Source organism: Sinocyclocheilus grahami, unplaced genomic scaffold (genome assembly GCF_001515645.1).
Source record: "Sinocyclocheilus grahami isolate Dianchi unplaced genomic scaffold, SAMN03320097.WGS_v1.1 scaffold204.1, whole genome shotgun sequence".
NCBI lineage: Eukaryota > Metazoa > Chordata > Actinopteri > Cypriniformes > Cyprinidae > Sinocyclocheilus > Sinocyclocheilus grahami.
The window spans coordinates 479,846-496,610 of NW_015505383.1; the positions used below are offsets into that span (position 1 = coordinate 479,846).

The 16,765-nt window shown below is 35.3% G+C and overlaps 1 protein-coding gene across 1 annotated transcript; it reads left to right on the forward strand.

Moving 5' to 3' along the window:
* The first annotated feature begins 6,545 nt into the window (after positions 1–6,545).
* LOC107595566 (keratin, type I cytoskeletal 18-like) lies at positions 6,546–16,731 on the forward strand. Its single transcript, XM_016286001.1, has 6 exons — positions 6,546–6,586; positions 8,120–8,517; positions 11,718–11,882; positions 13,651–13,868; positions 14,041–14,069; positions 16,242–16,731. The coding sequence occupies exons 2-6, from the start codon at positions 8,125–8,127 to the stop codon at positions 16,355–16,357; spliced, it is 921 nt and encodes a 306-aa protein (XP_016141487.1). The 5' UTR covers positions 6,546–6,586; positions 8,120–8,124; the 3' UTR covers positions 16,358–16,731.
* Positions 16,732–16,765: the final 34 nt, after the last annotated feature.

Consider the following 16,765-nt stretch of genomic DNA (forward strand, 5'->3'; position numbering starts at 1 on the left):
ATAAGCAAATAAGATATGTTACTAATAATATTAATCAAAAATGATGACAAAACAGTATCAAACATCAATCAGATTGTATTTAAAATCAAATTAAATTACATTAAATGTAATTAATTTAATAAACTTCTCAAAACGAGCACACCAAATTAAACTACTACCGATATTGTTAATATAGCAGGTAATTATTTTAAAACGCACTAGAGAAAAATGCACTATTTATTTCACCCACAAGGTGGAGATGTTATCCTGAGCATTTCAGATCTTCTTCCAAGTCCATTTTACTCAGGGACATTTTTATTTTATTTTATTTTATTTTATTTTATTTTATTTTATTTTATTTTATTTTATTTTATTTTATTTTATTTTATTTTATTTTATTTTATTTTATTTTATTTTATTTTATTTTATTTTATTTTATTTTATTTTATTTTATTTTATTTTATTTTATTTTATTTTATTTTATTTTATTTTATTTTATTTTATTTTATTTTATTTTATTTTATTTTATTTTATTTTATTTTATTTTATTTTATTTTATTTTATTTTATTTTATTTTATTTTATTTTATTTTATTTTATTTTATTTTATTTTATTTTATTTTATTTTATTTTATTTTATTTTATTTTATTTTATTTTATTTTATTTTATTTTATTTTATTTTAGCTTGACTAACGTGACCTGCCAGAACTAACGCTACGCTTGATTTTTGCATATCAATACCACAAGTTTTCGTTTTTATTTGGCGTACTATTTATAGGCGGTGACCGTGATTTCACCAAGTACAACATGTTCCTGGATCAACATCCTTGTTGATCCTGGAACAACATTCCAATCAACCAATCAGAATCGAGGGCTACGTTTTAAAGAAATGTCAGTTTTAGGCATACAATCAGGGTTAGGTGCTTCTACACCCTTGTTATTCACCTATCAGTTCTCTCGATTTTAGGAATAAATTATGGGTAGGGATTGGGTTAGGTCTATATTTTTGGACAGTAATGTTGATCCAGGATCAACAAAAGATGTTGATCCAGGAACATTGTCTGACCATTTATACGCACTTTCATGAGATCGGGTTGGAATGAGAGAGTTCAGACAGATGTGTTTCACAATCTCTGCACCTGAATTCAGTCTCTGTGAGAAGGTGCATGCTGATGGTGAGTTGAGGACAGACTGAAGTGATGCTGGATCAGATGCGAGTGGCTTCAGCTTCAGGACAGAAGCTCGTTAGTGACCCCTGCTGTCGCTGCTCAGGTATTGATCTATTTGTTTTAAACAGTTTAAATCCTTAGTACAGCATAACCTTTTACAGATGTTATTACAAGTTTGCAATTTCAAAGCTAAAATCAAAGTCTAGTATTTCTCCTGTTTGGTGGTGGGCTTAATTCTGTGTCATTCACAAGCAAACAAATACAAAATAAATAAGAATAAATAAATAAACTTGGAAAAACATGTAATTAATCCTTTATAACTGACAATTATTGTATTTTTTATTTTAGATAAAGGATAAATACTAACAATACTGTTGCAAGCATTGTAAAAACAAATGTATGAACAGAAGCTATATAATGTCTTAGAGGACTTCACAAAACCCATTCCCCTTTAGTTTGATAATGTTTTTTATTTTATTTAATATTTTGTATTTTTAGAGGATTTTATATTAAATTATATAAATTATATTCATGGAATAGTTATGATCCATTTATTACCAGTTCATCTTTTTTGAGCATAGACCTGAAAATGCAATTTTCAAATCTTGCAAATGTTGCAAATCTTGAATGCTTTGGAGCACAAAAAAAGCATTCAAAAAAAGACTTACGTTTGGTATTGTTTTAAGTGAAAAAAAGTTTAAAACTGTGTTTTTAAAAAGTTTAAGTATATTATTATGAAAAATGCACAAAAATGCATTTTTTACATTTGATATGAAATAAATAAAAATGTGTGACTAATCAAAACTGTGATAAAAACCAAAGCTATACATGTAAACAAGTTCTGTTCCAAACTTGAGGTTGATATCTCAAATAATGAGCTAAGATTTTGAGTGAGATTTGAAAAAGAGTTTTTCAATGATTTTCCAATGCAAACAGTACAAGTGTGACTATTTTTTCAGGACCATTTAATCTTTTCAAAGCATGTCCAATATTGTGTGTGTGTTTTCACATAGGAAGTGCCAAAACCCTTTACCAAGCTTTGCACCATTCCAATGAAGTCAAAAATGATAAAAACGCAAAACATACAATTTTCCGGTCCAAAATGACCAAATAGCACCAGAGGGTTAAATTTGTTGTCTGCCAAAGCCACACGATCCTTTCCTTTTATACAATTTCCGTTTATACAATAACCTGATGCCTCCAACATGCAAAGTGACCAGTGTAGTATGGCTTCTTGCCAGATATTTAACACTGGAAACAGACACATAAGACACATAATCTATAAATGTAGACTTTTATACACCCGTCCCGTGGCTGTACACCCTCTCTATAGTAAACTCACCCTGCTTGTCTTCAGCTTAGACTATAAACACAAAGTGTCAGCTTAGACCAACCACAGCATTTGAGTTTTTCCCTTGTGTTAAACATGTAAATGTGAGGTGTGGACGGACAGTTCATAAGTCAACACTGAGCCAGCAATACATCAGGATGACACATGTCCTTTTTCATTGAAATGTGAAATGTGTGCCCAAAATGTGAAGCAAATGTAACGGGCACATGCCTAAAAAGCTGTGCAGACGTCCAGAGCGGTTTTGTTTGCACGTGTGTGTTTAGGTAGTCTCCTGTAGCGGCTCTTTATGGCACGTCTGTATTTAGTTTGAGTTTGTTTTATCTTGTCATGTGTCACATGTTTGTCTTTAACCTGTCATCATAAACCGTGTCCCATCTCTACCATGAGTGAATTATGTGTTAAAGGATTAGCTCACCCCAAAATTACAATTCTGTAACTATTTACTCATCCAAATTCTTTTTTTCTGTGGAACACAAAAGGTGAGTCAAATGAAAATGAATGGGGACTGGAGTTTTCAAACTTCAAAAGACAAAAAGCACCAATAAATTAGTTAAAACGCTATATTCAGAGTTTTTGAAGTTATTCAATAGCTTCGTGTGAGGAACAGACTGAAATATAAGTCACTTTCTGCATATAATCTTCTTCTCCAGTGGGCTGTTGCAACCAGATCAGTCGGTGAGTTGAACTGCAGAACTGGATCAGTTCAATTCATGAACAAATTATTCAGATCATTTCTGATTCACTGAAAGAATCATGAATTGAAACCGCCTCTCTGATTGTGCCTATAGGAAAACTGATCAGTGTTGTTATTGTTAACTATTAAATGACCAACTATTACTAATTACCAACTAACTGAAATAAAATATGTTAAGGTTGCAGTACTAAAATCACTAAAAATACAATCAAAATAAATTAAAGCTAAATAAAATAATAATTATTATTATAAATAATAATAATAACTAATTCAAAATAAAAATTTAATAATATTACATGAAAAAAAAATAGAAATGCTGCCTTGGCAATGAACTGAAATATAATATGTTAAGGTTGCAGTACTAAAATCACTAAAAATAAAATAAAGCTAAATATAATAACAATTATTATTATAATTAATGATAATAACAATAATAATAATACCTAATTCAAAATAAAATAAAATAATAAATATTACATGAAAAACGTTTTTTAAAAAAAGAAATAGAAATGCTGCCTTGGCAATTAACTGAAATATAATATGTTAAGGTTGCAGTACTAAAATCACTAAAAATAAAATAAAGCTAAATATAATAACAATTATTATTATAATTAATGATAATAACAATAATAATAATACCTAATTCAAAATAAAATAAAATAATAAATATTACATGAAAAACGTTTTTTAAAAAAAGAAATAGAAATGCTGCCTTGGCAATTAACTGAAATATAATATGTTAAGGTTGCAGTACTAAAATCACTAAAAATAAAATCTAAATAAATTAAAGCTAAACATAGAAAATTAATACAAATGGCACAAAAATTACTAAAACTCAAAATTAAGATGAAAACTCGTTCTTTCTCTATAATAATAATAATAATAATATTATAAAATAAAAACTAATTCAAAATCAAATCAAATAAAACAATACTGGTTAACTGTCGGTCTGTTTCTTATACAAAACTTTGCCAGACACTAGTGCAAAAGACGTATGGACCACTTTTATGATTTCGGATGAATTGTTCTTTTAATGACTGTCAAAACTATTTTCATTTAAGTACTGATTTTTTTTCCCACACGGTGAAAGTTGTAGGAGGGGATTTAATATGACAAATAACTCGTCCTCCTCATATTAGAGAACAAAGACAATGGGATGAGTGTGAGTCAAACATATGTTGAGTAATTACTCCAGCAGAGATGATCTGTGATCCGCATAACACACGGCATGAATCATTGATCATTTGTCTTTCTTTTCCATCCATTGCAATGTCTCCATGCTGCAGATCGATTTGCCCACACAGGGTGCCATGCAAGAGCAAGAGAGATGATCAAATAGTAAATACTTAACCATCTCAACTCTTTTTAATGATGAAATTGGACCAATTTTGGCCACTTCAAATAAAAATAAAAAAGTTTTGTTTTATTTACAACAGTAAATTTAAATACATTTAAATAAATCAAATTATTATGAAATTAAATGACGTCATATATAAACTAACAACCACTAACACTATTTTCTTCTCAAGAAATGTAAAAATCTATACTATGTGTACAGATCCAAATCTCTACTTTATGTGCTCTTTCACCATTCCTCATATTTAACTACAGAAACTCTGACCCTCAATGTGAGCAAATGTGAGCTCAGGTTCAGGAATGTCCTGGCGGTTTGCTGCCATGTCAGAATGCCTGTTTGGACCAAACCTTGAGACAGGGCGACATGTAACCTGAAACACACACGGATGTGTGAATCGAATCAATCGCGGTGGTGCCATCTAGTTTGGCATCAGCTGTACAGCTCTGAGAGTCCAGCTTTGTGAGATCTGGATACTTCATTGTGTTTCTAGAGCTGACACAAAAGATCTCTGTTTGCTACTCAACTCCTGTTCCCATGACACAGTTTGAGAGAAGGATTACGCTGCTGTTGTGAACCTTTATAAGGTGTTGACAAGAGCAGCACGACTTATTCAGACTGTGCGTATCATATAAAGTAGTCTGTGTCGCTTTTTGCAAAATAGTTATAACATGTAATTGAAAATGTAACGCTTCCCTGCAGGAAAATCGAGTAAAATGGTAACTTGGAATATGGCGGTTGGTTTCTAGCGGGCCCAAGCTTCATTTTCAAGCACAATTCCTCTTCAGAACTTGAAGTTTTGTTAATAATGTAGAAACTAAAGAAGATATTTTGAGAAATGTCAGTGTTTTTGTCCATACACACTGAAAAAAATGAGTGTAGAAACACTTTTCACTAGATTTTTGCTAGTTAATTTCGCAATTAATAAAAAAGGCAAGTAACAGTAAATTTTGAGCAGTTTTGCTTCATTACAACATTTCATTTAATTTTTTTTACAGTGCAGTAGAAGTCAATGGTAACCAAAATGCTATTTAAAATGAAGCTGAAGAAATGAAAATAAAATAAAATAAATTTGCCAACTAAATGAAATAAAATAAGCTGAACTTCAGTTCAGGCTGAAGTACTAAAATTACTCAAATAGAAGTAAATTAAAGTTAAATAGACACATAAAAAACGAATAAAAATGATAAAAGCACGCAAAAAAAATTATGAAAAACATGAAAACTGAAAATACTAAAATAAAAGCTAATTCAAAATATTAATAAATGCCAAGATTTTCAGTGTAAGAACTCAAATTTTGGTCTCTTCCTTACACAAACTAAAAAAACTTTGAGAAGGCTTAGAATATAGTGCATAAGACTTATGAACCACTTTTATGATACTTTATGGTGCTTTATTGTCATTTTGAAGCATTACAGACCCAGTTCTCAGTTACTATCATTCTTCAAAAAATCTTTCATTTGTGTTCCGCAGAAGAAAGAAACTCAGACAGATCTGGAATAACAAAGGAGTATACAAATGATGACAGAATTTAAATTTTTGTGTGAACTGTCCATTTAAGTACTCAAATAGATGACTGACAAACATATTCTGTCTCTTTGTGAACATAGCCCCTTAAATTAGGCCAGGTCACCATCATTTTTGTTCAGTAGAGCACAATTTGCAACTAAAATACGGCAAAGACAGGCTATCCTTCAGATCTAGTTGAGAGAACTGTGGAAGATAAGGATTGTATAGTAAACACTGTTCTGGCTCATAGAGCTTGTCCTGCAGGCACATAGAGCAGTCTTTGTTTTTTTCATTCTCTTTGTTCACGTTACAGCAGAAGCCTGTTGAATATTTCATGACATGATCTCTGGTGTCTTGAGTTACACTTTGAGAGGGAGTCAGGTGGGCTCCTCCCACAGGTGTTCAGGTGTACTAATAAGCTCCACCCCCCGTCCTGATCTCTATATGAGGGCACCGTTAGGTACTGACCGCAGGTTAACGCTCTACACATCGCACAGCACAGAAACCGTCCTCCACTGCAAAGACCACAGGTATGAGACTTGTTTAACTTCTTTTCTTATGCAGTAGCTTAACCACGTATAAACCAGCCTCTTGTCAACTGGTAAAATCTAATGAAATTATAAATGTTGTGATTCACATTACATTTGGTACATTTATATTCAGTTACATAGATTTGAAGTGTAGGGATCATATCGAAGGAACTCTATAATTCCAAATTCTTGGGTGGTTTGAGAAGAAGTTTCCTTTTAATTTTATTCACGTGTTTTTTTAATGACCAAAAATAGGTTTTATAGATGTTGCACGTCCACAAACGAATCGTATTGTCTTGTTTGGAGTACCTCCAATTGTATTAGACAACACAAGAATCATGGTCTCCAAGACAACAAGCCTCACATCAGAAGAAGTTTAATGGTTTGATCTGCCAACACAAAGCAACAATGCAGTGTCCATTTACATATCATGTTATCTTTATCATTCAGTGACGTTTTGTGCATTGTTTGATGCTCTTAATACGTAATTGAGCAGAAAACATTAAACGTTGAAAGATTGTACAGGCATTTTAAATGAAGTCATTCAAAACAACTGTCCATTGCATGGACTAGCTAAGACTTGTTTCCTGAGCAATGGTACAGTTTCTGCAACTGAGATATATTTGTGTGTGTGTAATAACCATTTAGGGGCTTAAATGTGGTTAATTGTCATGAAAATAATGTCTCAATGCAAAATATCTTACATTTTTCTTACATTTTATATATATGCACAATATTAACGATCCTAAAAATAACCTTGATTTGATGAAATATAACCGGACATTTCTTTGTGAGATTCACAAGTCAGAGTTGGGATTCTGGTCACAGATCAGCATAAAGAGCTCCTTCAGCCCAGAGCTCTTTAACAGTGGCAGGCTGTCAGACGGTTATCACTTTATGGCAGGAGATAAATGGATTAGGAAGGTGTGAACCAACTCTCTTAAGCAGCCCAGAGTTGAGAAGTCATTTTTTACAGAGTTTGGACATTTACTTCTAGCTGTAAAATCCAGCATGGGGGAGCAATGGAACAATTTTTGGCTTGAAAAGCTTCTTTTAAAAAGTCATTTTGCATAGAGAGCATTTTAAGCTGGATGTCTTGAGGTTAGGTGGAGATGTGTGATGTTCTTCTGCAACAAATATGATTTTCTTTGCACATTGTTATTAGTATTTTTCTGCAAAGGTTTCTCAAAATGTGGAGTTTATTTTTATTCTTATTCTAAAAGCCCATTACATTAGTGGTGCATATTTTGTGCACATTTGGATTAGGGTTTGGCCGATAGACGATGTCATCATCCATCACAATGTTTCACTGTAGACATCGTCCAATGCCAATTTGGTAGACATCGCCCAACCCTAATTTGGATATACTCAAAGTATATATTTAAATTTAACACTGTTCCACAATCAATTTCTTAAATGTAGGCTACAATCTCTGATGCTATTTTAAAAACAAGGCTATTATTTAACTTTTGGTTATAGTCATTCATCAAAAATATTGAGTACATACTGAAATACATCTCCTTCTGTCCACAGAGGTCATGTCGTCCAGTCTGTCAGTACGGAGTTTCTCTATGGGCCGGCAGCCCTCATTCTCCAGCATGTCTCTGAGGGACAGTGGACGTGCCCGATCCAAAGCCGCCGTCTCATTCGTTGCCTCCAAGCCCCTGTCTCGCTCTGCCTCCATGAGCATGTCAGATCTGAACGGCCTGAGCAACCTGTCCTTCAACGGCCTTCATGGCAACAGCACCAATGAGAAAGAGGCCATGCAAAGCCTCAACAGCCGACTCGCCAGCTACCTAGACAAGGTCCGCTCACTGGAGAAGTCCAATGCTGACCTGGAGCTGAGGATCAAACAACTGATGCTGGACCGTGTGCCGAAAGGGCATGATATTGATTCCATGATGGCCCAAGCCCATGCTCTGGAACAGGAAGTATGTGGACAATGCCCTGGAGGTCTTTTGAACTTAATGAAACAAAGATTGTTAGCATGCCTCTTGGTGTGTACAGTAGGTATACACAAAGTCTGAAAGTCTGCTCAGCAATGTCTGTGATCATTAGCCATACCAGACACACTAGTTAAATAATTACCTACCATTAGACTGAACAGTTACCTTTTAACAAAGAAGGAAAGTACCTAAATCTGAATAAAAGGGGTTGTCTATAGGTCGAAACTCTCAGGGATACCCAGTACTAGGTTTAAACACCAGAGTTTTGCTTCTACCTGCTTCAACACACATGCTTGAATGTTTTGAGCGATCCTAAAATCCTTGATTAGCTGGTCCAGGTGTGTTTAATTAGGGTTGGCGACAAACTCTGTATGAAGTTGGTCTTCCAGGAGCAGGACTGAACACTCCTGGTCCATGCATAATGCCATCTTGAATATTTAATTACACTCCCACTATGATAATTTATAATAATAATAATAATAATAATAATACATTTAATTTATATAGCGCCTTTCCCAAGCTCAAGGACACTGCACAATGACAGAAGCAAATACATTCCTACATACATGGACAAGACATTTTCCAGGTCCAGAACATGTGGTTGCAGTTGCATACCACAGTAATAATACAGTATAAAAAAAAACACATTATAACAGGTAATATTGGTGGAACATATAGGTTTTGAGAATAAATTTGTGGAGTGTGGTTATTGTCCGGAGAGCCAGGGGCAATGTGTTTCAAAGTTTGGGAGCCATAGCAGAGAAAGATCTACCTCCCATAGATAATAGGCGAAATCTCAGAACACAAAGAAGTTCAACTCCAGATGATCGAAGTGGACGAGAGGGAATATATGGAGAAAGCAGGTCAGAGAGATAGGTAGGTGCAAGAACATGGAGTGACTTAAAGGTAAGCAGAAGAATTTTATAAATGATACGAGAGGACACAGGTAGCCAGTGGAGGTTGAATAGAATAGGAGTGATATGTGCAGACTGTTTAGTGTAAGTTAGCATTCTCGCTGCAGAATTTTGAATATATTGCAGTCGAGAGATGGAGCATACTGGTAATCCGCAAAAAAGAGCGCTGCAGTAATCAAGGCGAGATGTGATTAAAGCATTTACTAGTAATTCAGCATATTTTGGACTGATGAAGGAACGGAGTTTGGCAATACGGCGAAGTTGAAAAAATTCAACTTTGGAGAGCTTACTAATATAAGCATCTAGATTTAGAGAAGAGTCGAGAATGATACCTACGTTTTTAACTGTGGCAGATGGGATAATTGATGTGGCTTCGAGGTCAAATCTAGGGGCATTTGTTATGTTTTTTGTTACAGTTGGGCGCCCGACAAGTAAGATATCTGTTTTAGTCAAATTCAAACTGAGAAAGTTGGAACTAAGCCAGGTCTTTAACTCATTGACACATGACAATAGAGATGCAGTCTGGTGGAGAGAGTCAGGTCGGCAGGAAGTGTATATCTAAATATCATTGGCATAGCAGTGGTACTGTAGACCGTGGCGGTGAATAATTTGTCCGAGGGGCATAATATAAACAATAAATAATAATGGCACTAGGACTGAGCCCTGTGGCACACCCTATTTAAGAGGGACAGAGGGAGATTTATAGTTATGTATGGTGATGTAATATTGTCTGTCCGTCAGATATGAGGAAAACCAGGATAACGCCATTCCTGAGATGCCAATCTCTGAGAGGCGCATGAGTAATAGTTTATGAGAGACCGTATCAAAAGCTGAGCTGAGATCGAGTAGTAGAAGTATAGAGAGATTGCCCGAATCACCAGAAAGGAGTAGGTCGTTTATAACCCTTACTAGAGCAGTTTCAGTACTGTGTTGTGAACGAAAACCTGACTGAAACATATCAAAGAGTTCATTGTGAGCTAGAAATGACTGCAATTGAGCGGCAACAACCTTTTCCATGATTTTTGAAACAAACAGTAGGTTGGAGATTGGGCGGTAATTAGTGTAATCAGTTTTTTAAGAATAGGAGTAACAGCAGCAGTTTTAAGTGAAACTGGAACAGTGGCAGAAGTAAGAGACATGTTTACAAGATGTGAAATTGGAGCAGAAATGACAGAGGTGCAGTGTTTCAAAAGGAATGTTGGTGCAGGGTCAGCCTGGCAGGAAGATGAAGTGGATTTCAATATTATTTCACTAATTGAGGTGGGATTAGACATGGAGAAGTTATCGAGCGTTTCAATAGACAGAGCTAGCTCACAAGTAGAAGTGGTCAGTTCTGCACCAAATGTCCCACATAATGCGTCCAGCTTACCCTGAAAATGGCGTAAAAAAAACTGCATAGATTATCAGATTCTCGTTGAAAGGCATTATGCATTGGAGCTTGAACAAGCCTATTGACCGTGCTAAAAAGTGATTTAGGCCTATCGTTTGCTTTGTTAATAATTTTGGAAATATAGGAAGAGTGAGCTGCGTTCAAGGCAGTTTTATAGTGCTTAACATGATCTGAAAATCCATAAGAGAGGTAGAGTTACTATTAAACGTCTGCGCCACTGAACCAGATTTAGGTATTGAGGAAGCTAGTTTAACTAACTTGATCTACCTTGCTCAGCAAGATACTTTTTAAACTGTAGCTCTGAAATGACAATAGTTGACGTGAAAAAGAAAAGTAGAAAAGACATTTTGCATAGACTTTGTTTTAAGCCTTACTTGTAACTGGTGCATTGATGAACCACAAACCAACATGTAAGAAGAAATACTCAGGAGGTACAGTACCATTCTCATACTTTCTCACGCATAGACTCTGGGTATATGTGGAAAGAAGAGTGTGGTGTCATGGTTGTAGAATATTCAAAATATATCTGGCGTGTTTGTCTGTTTTTGTGAGAAGCACATGCATACTCTCCTTGTGAGCAACATGAGATCAACACTGTTAAATATTAATTGAGAAGAGCTTAATAATGAAGTAACTTCCACCTACCTTGTGCCACCACATGGTATCAAATTCCCAGCATTAACTCCGCAGTCTCTAATCACCACACAGTCCACACCCCGATGTTCAAACACAAAATACACACACATTTAACCTATCTAAACATGTTAGATATATAATTAGTCAAAGACTAACAGTTTTTTCTAGTTCCAGAGAAAGTTACCAGACAATTTGTTTAGTCATACAACCTTCTTCTCTTATTACTTTTCCCACTGTCCCTGCAGGAAATAGACAGCCTGAGGGTCCGGGTTGCTCAAGAGGAAGTCAGTGTGGAAGTGGATGCGGCCCACGGGCCAGAGCTGGGGACCATACTCTTTGACCTCAGGTCTCAGTATGAAGGCATTGTCCAGAAGAACAAGGAGGAAGCTGAGAGCTGGTACCGTAAAAAGGTTGGTGTTCCCAGAGGATCAGGGTCAGAACCAGTACTATGGCTGCCAGCTCCCATTAAGAGTTTCCTAGACCCAGATCACATTTCACTGACAAAAACACCTTGATACAACCCAATTATTAACATGATATGTTTGTACACTAAAGCATAGTATTTACATGTTACTCCACCATATTTTTTAAATACTATGACGTGTTTTTTGGACATGGTGCCACAGTAATAGTTTTGGAAAGTGAAACCATGGAATTTACATACTTAAAAATACCAACAAATTCCAAGTGCAAAGAAGGTGTACAAATACTTTAATTCTTGTGTTACTTTGAAGGTAACAAGTCCCAGTCCATAAGAGAGGTAGAGTTACTATTAAACGTCTGCGCCACTGAACCAGATTTAGGTATTGAGGAAGCTAGTTTAACTAACTTGATCTACCTTGCTCAGCAAGATACTTTTTAAACTGTAGCTCTGAAATGACAATAGTTGACGTGAAAAAGAAAAGTAGTAAAGACATTTTGCATAGACTTTGTTTTAAGCCTTACTTGTAACTGGTGCATTGATGAACCACAAACCAACATGTAAGAAGAAATACTCAACCTTTTAAGGACCATTTCTGTTCCCTAGAGCCGTGGCCAAAGCAGATAAAGTTACAGCTCAGCACTGGAAAGTAAAACCCTGCCCTTTATGTTGAGGTTATATGAATGACCCAGGCCATAAATGCTCAATCGCATGCCTTTACTTACTTTCACAAGTCAAATGTGAGCGGCAAGAAGCACAGACACAGTTTGTTGTTGGATTATGTTGTGAAAAAGGGGTCAGTAGAAACCCTACTAAAAGTAATACACATGTAATAGATCTCCAAAGAGGAACTTTTCCATCAGAATACTCACTCAGAAACAGGTTTGCTTGTTTTCATGACCTTCGAATCTCATGCCAGTCCAAGATCACTCCCAGCATCTCGGATGTAGTTACTATAAACAGGTCGCGCTTGTGTAAATAAGCCAAGTTTCGTAGTAGTTTCTCTGCTGGTACAATTATTTTGAGTGTGCAAGTAGTTGCGTAAAGGCAGCCTTTAACCCCCTAACAATTAAAATTCAAGTTGTTCCAAACCTGTATGACTTTCTTTCCTCAGTTTAACACAAAAGGTAACACAAAGAATGTTCACGCTGCTCTTTCCTCTACAATGAATTAAAGCATGCATTTTTGCAGGAATAGTGGTCTGTAAGTGTTTGTATAAAGCTTTTCTACCTTATCAGCATGTGAGCAGTAGCCAAAAAAGCCTCATTGTCCTGACGGTTCACCTTATCATTAACTGGTGGTTGGCAGTTTAAACATGATTACATGCAAAATAAATAGGATCGACTTATTTACTGATGGAATAGCTTCATTTACATGGTAGTTATTCACTGAACACACACAGACAGACCCACATACCTACATTTACATGTATGTAGGCATGTAACACTTCACATCATGCAACAATTCCTTTTGAAACCATGCAAAATAAATCTACGTGACCAAACAGAATTAGCTTTACAATTTTAAATATATTTTTGTTACTTAGATTTTTTGTTTTATCTTCAGGCTTTTGACAGTTTTATTGATGATTGAGTAAGGACAGGAAATGATTGTTTAAAGAGGTGGAAACAGGATCCAGAAATCTTTTCAAATTCAAACGTGCATCTCCCACTTGAGCACCACTGCTTCGTATGTTAATATGTGCACTAACTAAGCTATGGCTTCGACTAACAGATTCCCATTTACCTCTCTCACAGGTGGCAGCTCTGGAGGGTAACCTGGGTGAGACGGGGCAGAAGTACACCCTGGAGATGGAGCGACTGCAGGCTACTCTGGCCCAGCTGGAGGAAAACCTGTCGCAGCTGCGTCTGGACATGCAGCGCAACAAGACGGACTACGAGCAGCTCCTGCGCATCAAGCAGAACCTGGAGATGGAGATCGCAACCTACAGGAGGCTGCTGGAGGGGGAGGAAACGTGAGTGCAAGAGATTCTTGCAGTTTACCAACAATGAAAATTCTCATTATTTACTTTACCGTAATATCCTTCCAGTCTCTTTGTTGTGTTTTTTTTTGTGACACTGATATTAGTGACTGGGATTAAATTATTGTTTTGATACTTACATCAGGTTTCTTTTTTTATTTCGCAGGGTTAAAGAGACTCCTCCACCCCCCAAGAGTGAGTACTCACTCAACAAGAACATGTCACACGCTACAATCAGCAAACACTAGAACAAATATGCACAAACTGATCTTACAAGTTATATTCAACAAACATTGCAAAAAAATTTGCATAACTCTAGTAAATATTGCATAAATTAATAAAAAATTTTGGATTAAAAACTCCACCTTACTATCTTGGATTTCAGTATCATAATTTTATCTTCTCTCTAAACTGAATTTATTATGGCGCAGGTAACAAATATATATCTGGCTACAAGAATAGCTCTGGTCTTATTGATATTTACAGAGCATACTATAGAATCTCTGAGTTTTCTTCTTAAAGTTTTTCTGGTTACACTTTACTTGAAGGGGTGTGCATAAGACTGACATGACACATTCATAATCATGACATGACACATGTCATGAATATGAAGGAGGTTTTATGCATGTTTATGACAACTGTCATTAAGTGTCATTCGCTCAGTTATGTAATTTTTAATGCAAAGATGACATTGTTTGTGATGGCTTTGTTATGGGCTATGGTTTGGGGTAAGGGTAGTGGTAGGTTAGGTCAAATAATGTCATATTTGCATTAAAAATGACATAACTGAGCGAATGACACTTAATGACAGTTGTCATAAACATGCATAAAACCTCCTTCATATTCATGACATGTGTCATGTCATGATTATGAAGGTGTCATGACAGTCTTATGCACACCCCTTCAAGTTAAGTGTTACCGTTTTTCTTCTTAAAATTCTGATTCTGATTCTGAAAATTACAGTAATTTTGGCACTACATGAGCATAATGCGGCCTCATGCCTATACACAGCCTTGGGTCATTCCATGAAAATCACGTCTTTTCCAGTTTGTTAAAATGATTTTTAACTACATTTTGGTAAGTTTAAAATAATTCTGCCAGGTTAATAATGTGTTTAAAGGATAATAATTATGAAATAATTATAAAAAAATAAAGAAGTTTATAACTAAGGTAACAGGGTTGATAGATTTACGGTTTAATTGGATAATACTTGTGCAAGTAATATAATAAAGTCATGAAAGTACAAAATGCTTCTTAGAAAGAAAGATTTTATAATGAAATTTCAACTTTCACTTATTAGTTGCTTACTATAGAAAGTTGCTTACTAATAAGTTACACTTATTAGTTGCTTACTATATTACTATATATATAGAAAATCATTTTTGGGTGACATTTTAAAATTCTCTGCTGAAAGACATCATAAAACAGAAGATAGAGTGCTAAAAAAGAGAAACCTTTGCATGTCCTTGTTTTTGAAAAAAGCCTCTTCTGCTCACCAAGGCTGCATTTATTTGATTAGAAATACTGTAAAAAAAACATTAATATTGTGAAATATTATTTCAGTTTAAAAGAACTGTTTTCTATTTCTATATATTTTAAAATGTAATTTATTCCTTTGATGCAAAGCTGAATTTTCAGCATCATTACTTTAGTCTTCAGCATCGCATGATCCTTCAGAAATCATTCTAATATGATAATTTGACGCTGAAGAAACATTTCTGATTATTATCAATGTTGAAAACAGTTGTGCTGCTTAATATTTTTGTGGAAATTTATATTTTCCCCCCCAGAATTCTTTGATAAATAGAATGTTTAATAGAACAACATTTATTTGAAATTGACAATTTAATGCATCCTTGCGGAATAAAAGTGTTTATTATTTAAACCCCTCCCCCCCCCAAAAAAAACACGTTTGAGCGGTAGTGTATTTGTTTTAATCTAAATGTGCATATTTGCTAATAAAGACGTTAAATAAAATAAAGCAGCAATACTAGCATCAGCTTTTTATTGTTCAAGTCATTTACATCTTTATATGAAGGACACAAATGGCCCTCTTTCATTAGAAAGACAACTTTACTGATATTCAGTACAGCAGTATGATAGCGAGTGTGATGCTTAAGTATATTTGAAGCTGGCTCGAACTGTCGGGTAAACATTCATCAGATATCCGTCTGTGGCTCTGGAATGTTCTGGGAGTGCGTTTGTCCTCTCACCTGAGCTCCACACATTAAACACTGCCAAACAGAGGCAGCTCTCATAACAGAGCCGTCCACAGCAACACAGAGCCTATACAGTCCGGTGTCTGTGCGTCTGGATGGAATCTGACGTATCGCTCACATTGCTCTCTCTCTGTCTTTCTCTCTGCAGAGGAGCCTGATGTTCGTACCCGTAAGATAGTGAAGGTGGTAACGCAAACCATGATCAATGGCAAAGTGGTGGACGAATCCAGCGAGGTTGAACAGATTGAGGAGACAAAGAAGTAAAACAAGAACAAGACTATCTGTGTGATTCTCTGTATAAATGCTTCTATTGTCCATTTAGGAGCCGCATTACCTTGGGCCCCCACAGGGCCCCTGATTTTTGTTTCATTCCCAGTCTTTCAAAGATATCGTCTTTCCTTTCTCAAGCAACAGAAGAGCTGAAATTACTAGGAACTCCATCAGATTTAGAGCTGAAACTGAAGAAGAAACAAGTGCTCCTGTTATTGCTTTTAGGGACTTATCAGACCAAAACTCTTTCATCTTTCTGCATGCAATATTTATTTCTAAATAGTGTAGTGTGAGGAAGAATTTATTTACTTAAGAGTTTTTTGCTTTTCTGTCATGTCTTTCACTCTTTATCTGTAATAAAACCATAACACGCAAACTGCATTTTTTGTGACCATTTATGAC

Excerpts from the sequence above, each read along its gene's own strand:
- LOC107595566 (XM_016286001.1), top strand. The coding sequence starts at position 8,125 with ATGTCGTCCAGTCTGTCAGTACGGAGTTTCTCTATGGGCCGGCAGCCC. Across the intron at positions 8,518-11,717 it reads CCCATGCTCTGGAACAGGAA|GAAATAGACAGCCTGAGGGT; the intron begins GTATGTGGACAA and ends CTGTCCCTGCAG. Across the intron at positions 14,070-16,241 it reads GACTCCTCCACCCCCCAAGA|AGGAGCCTGATGTTCGTACC; the intron begins GTGAGTACTCAC and ends TTCTCTCTGCAG.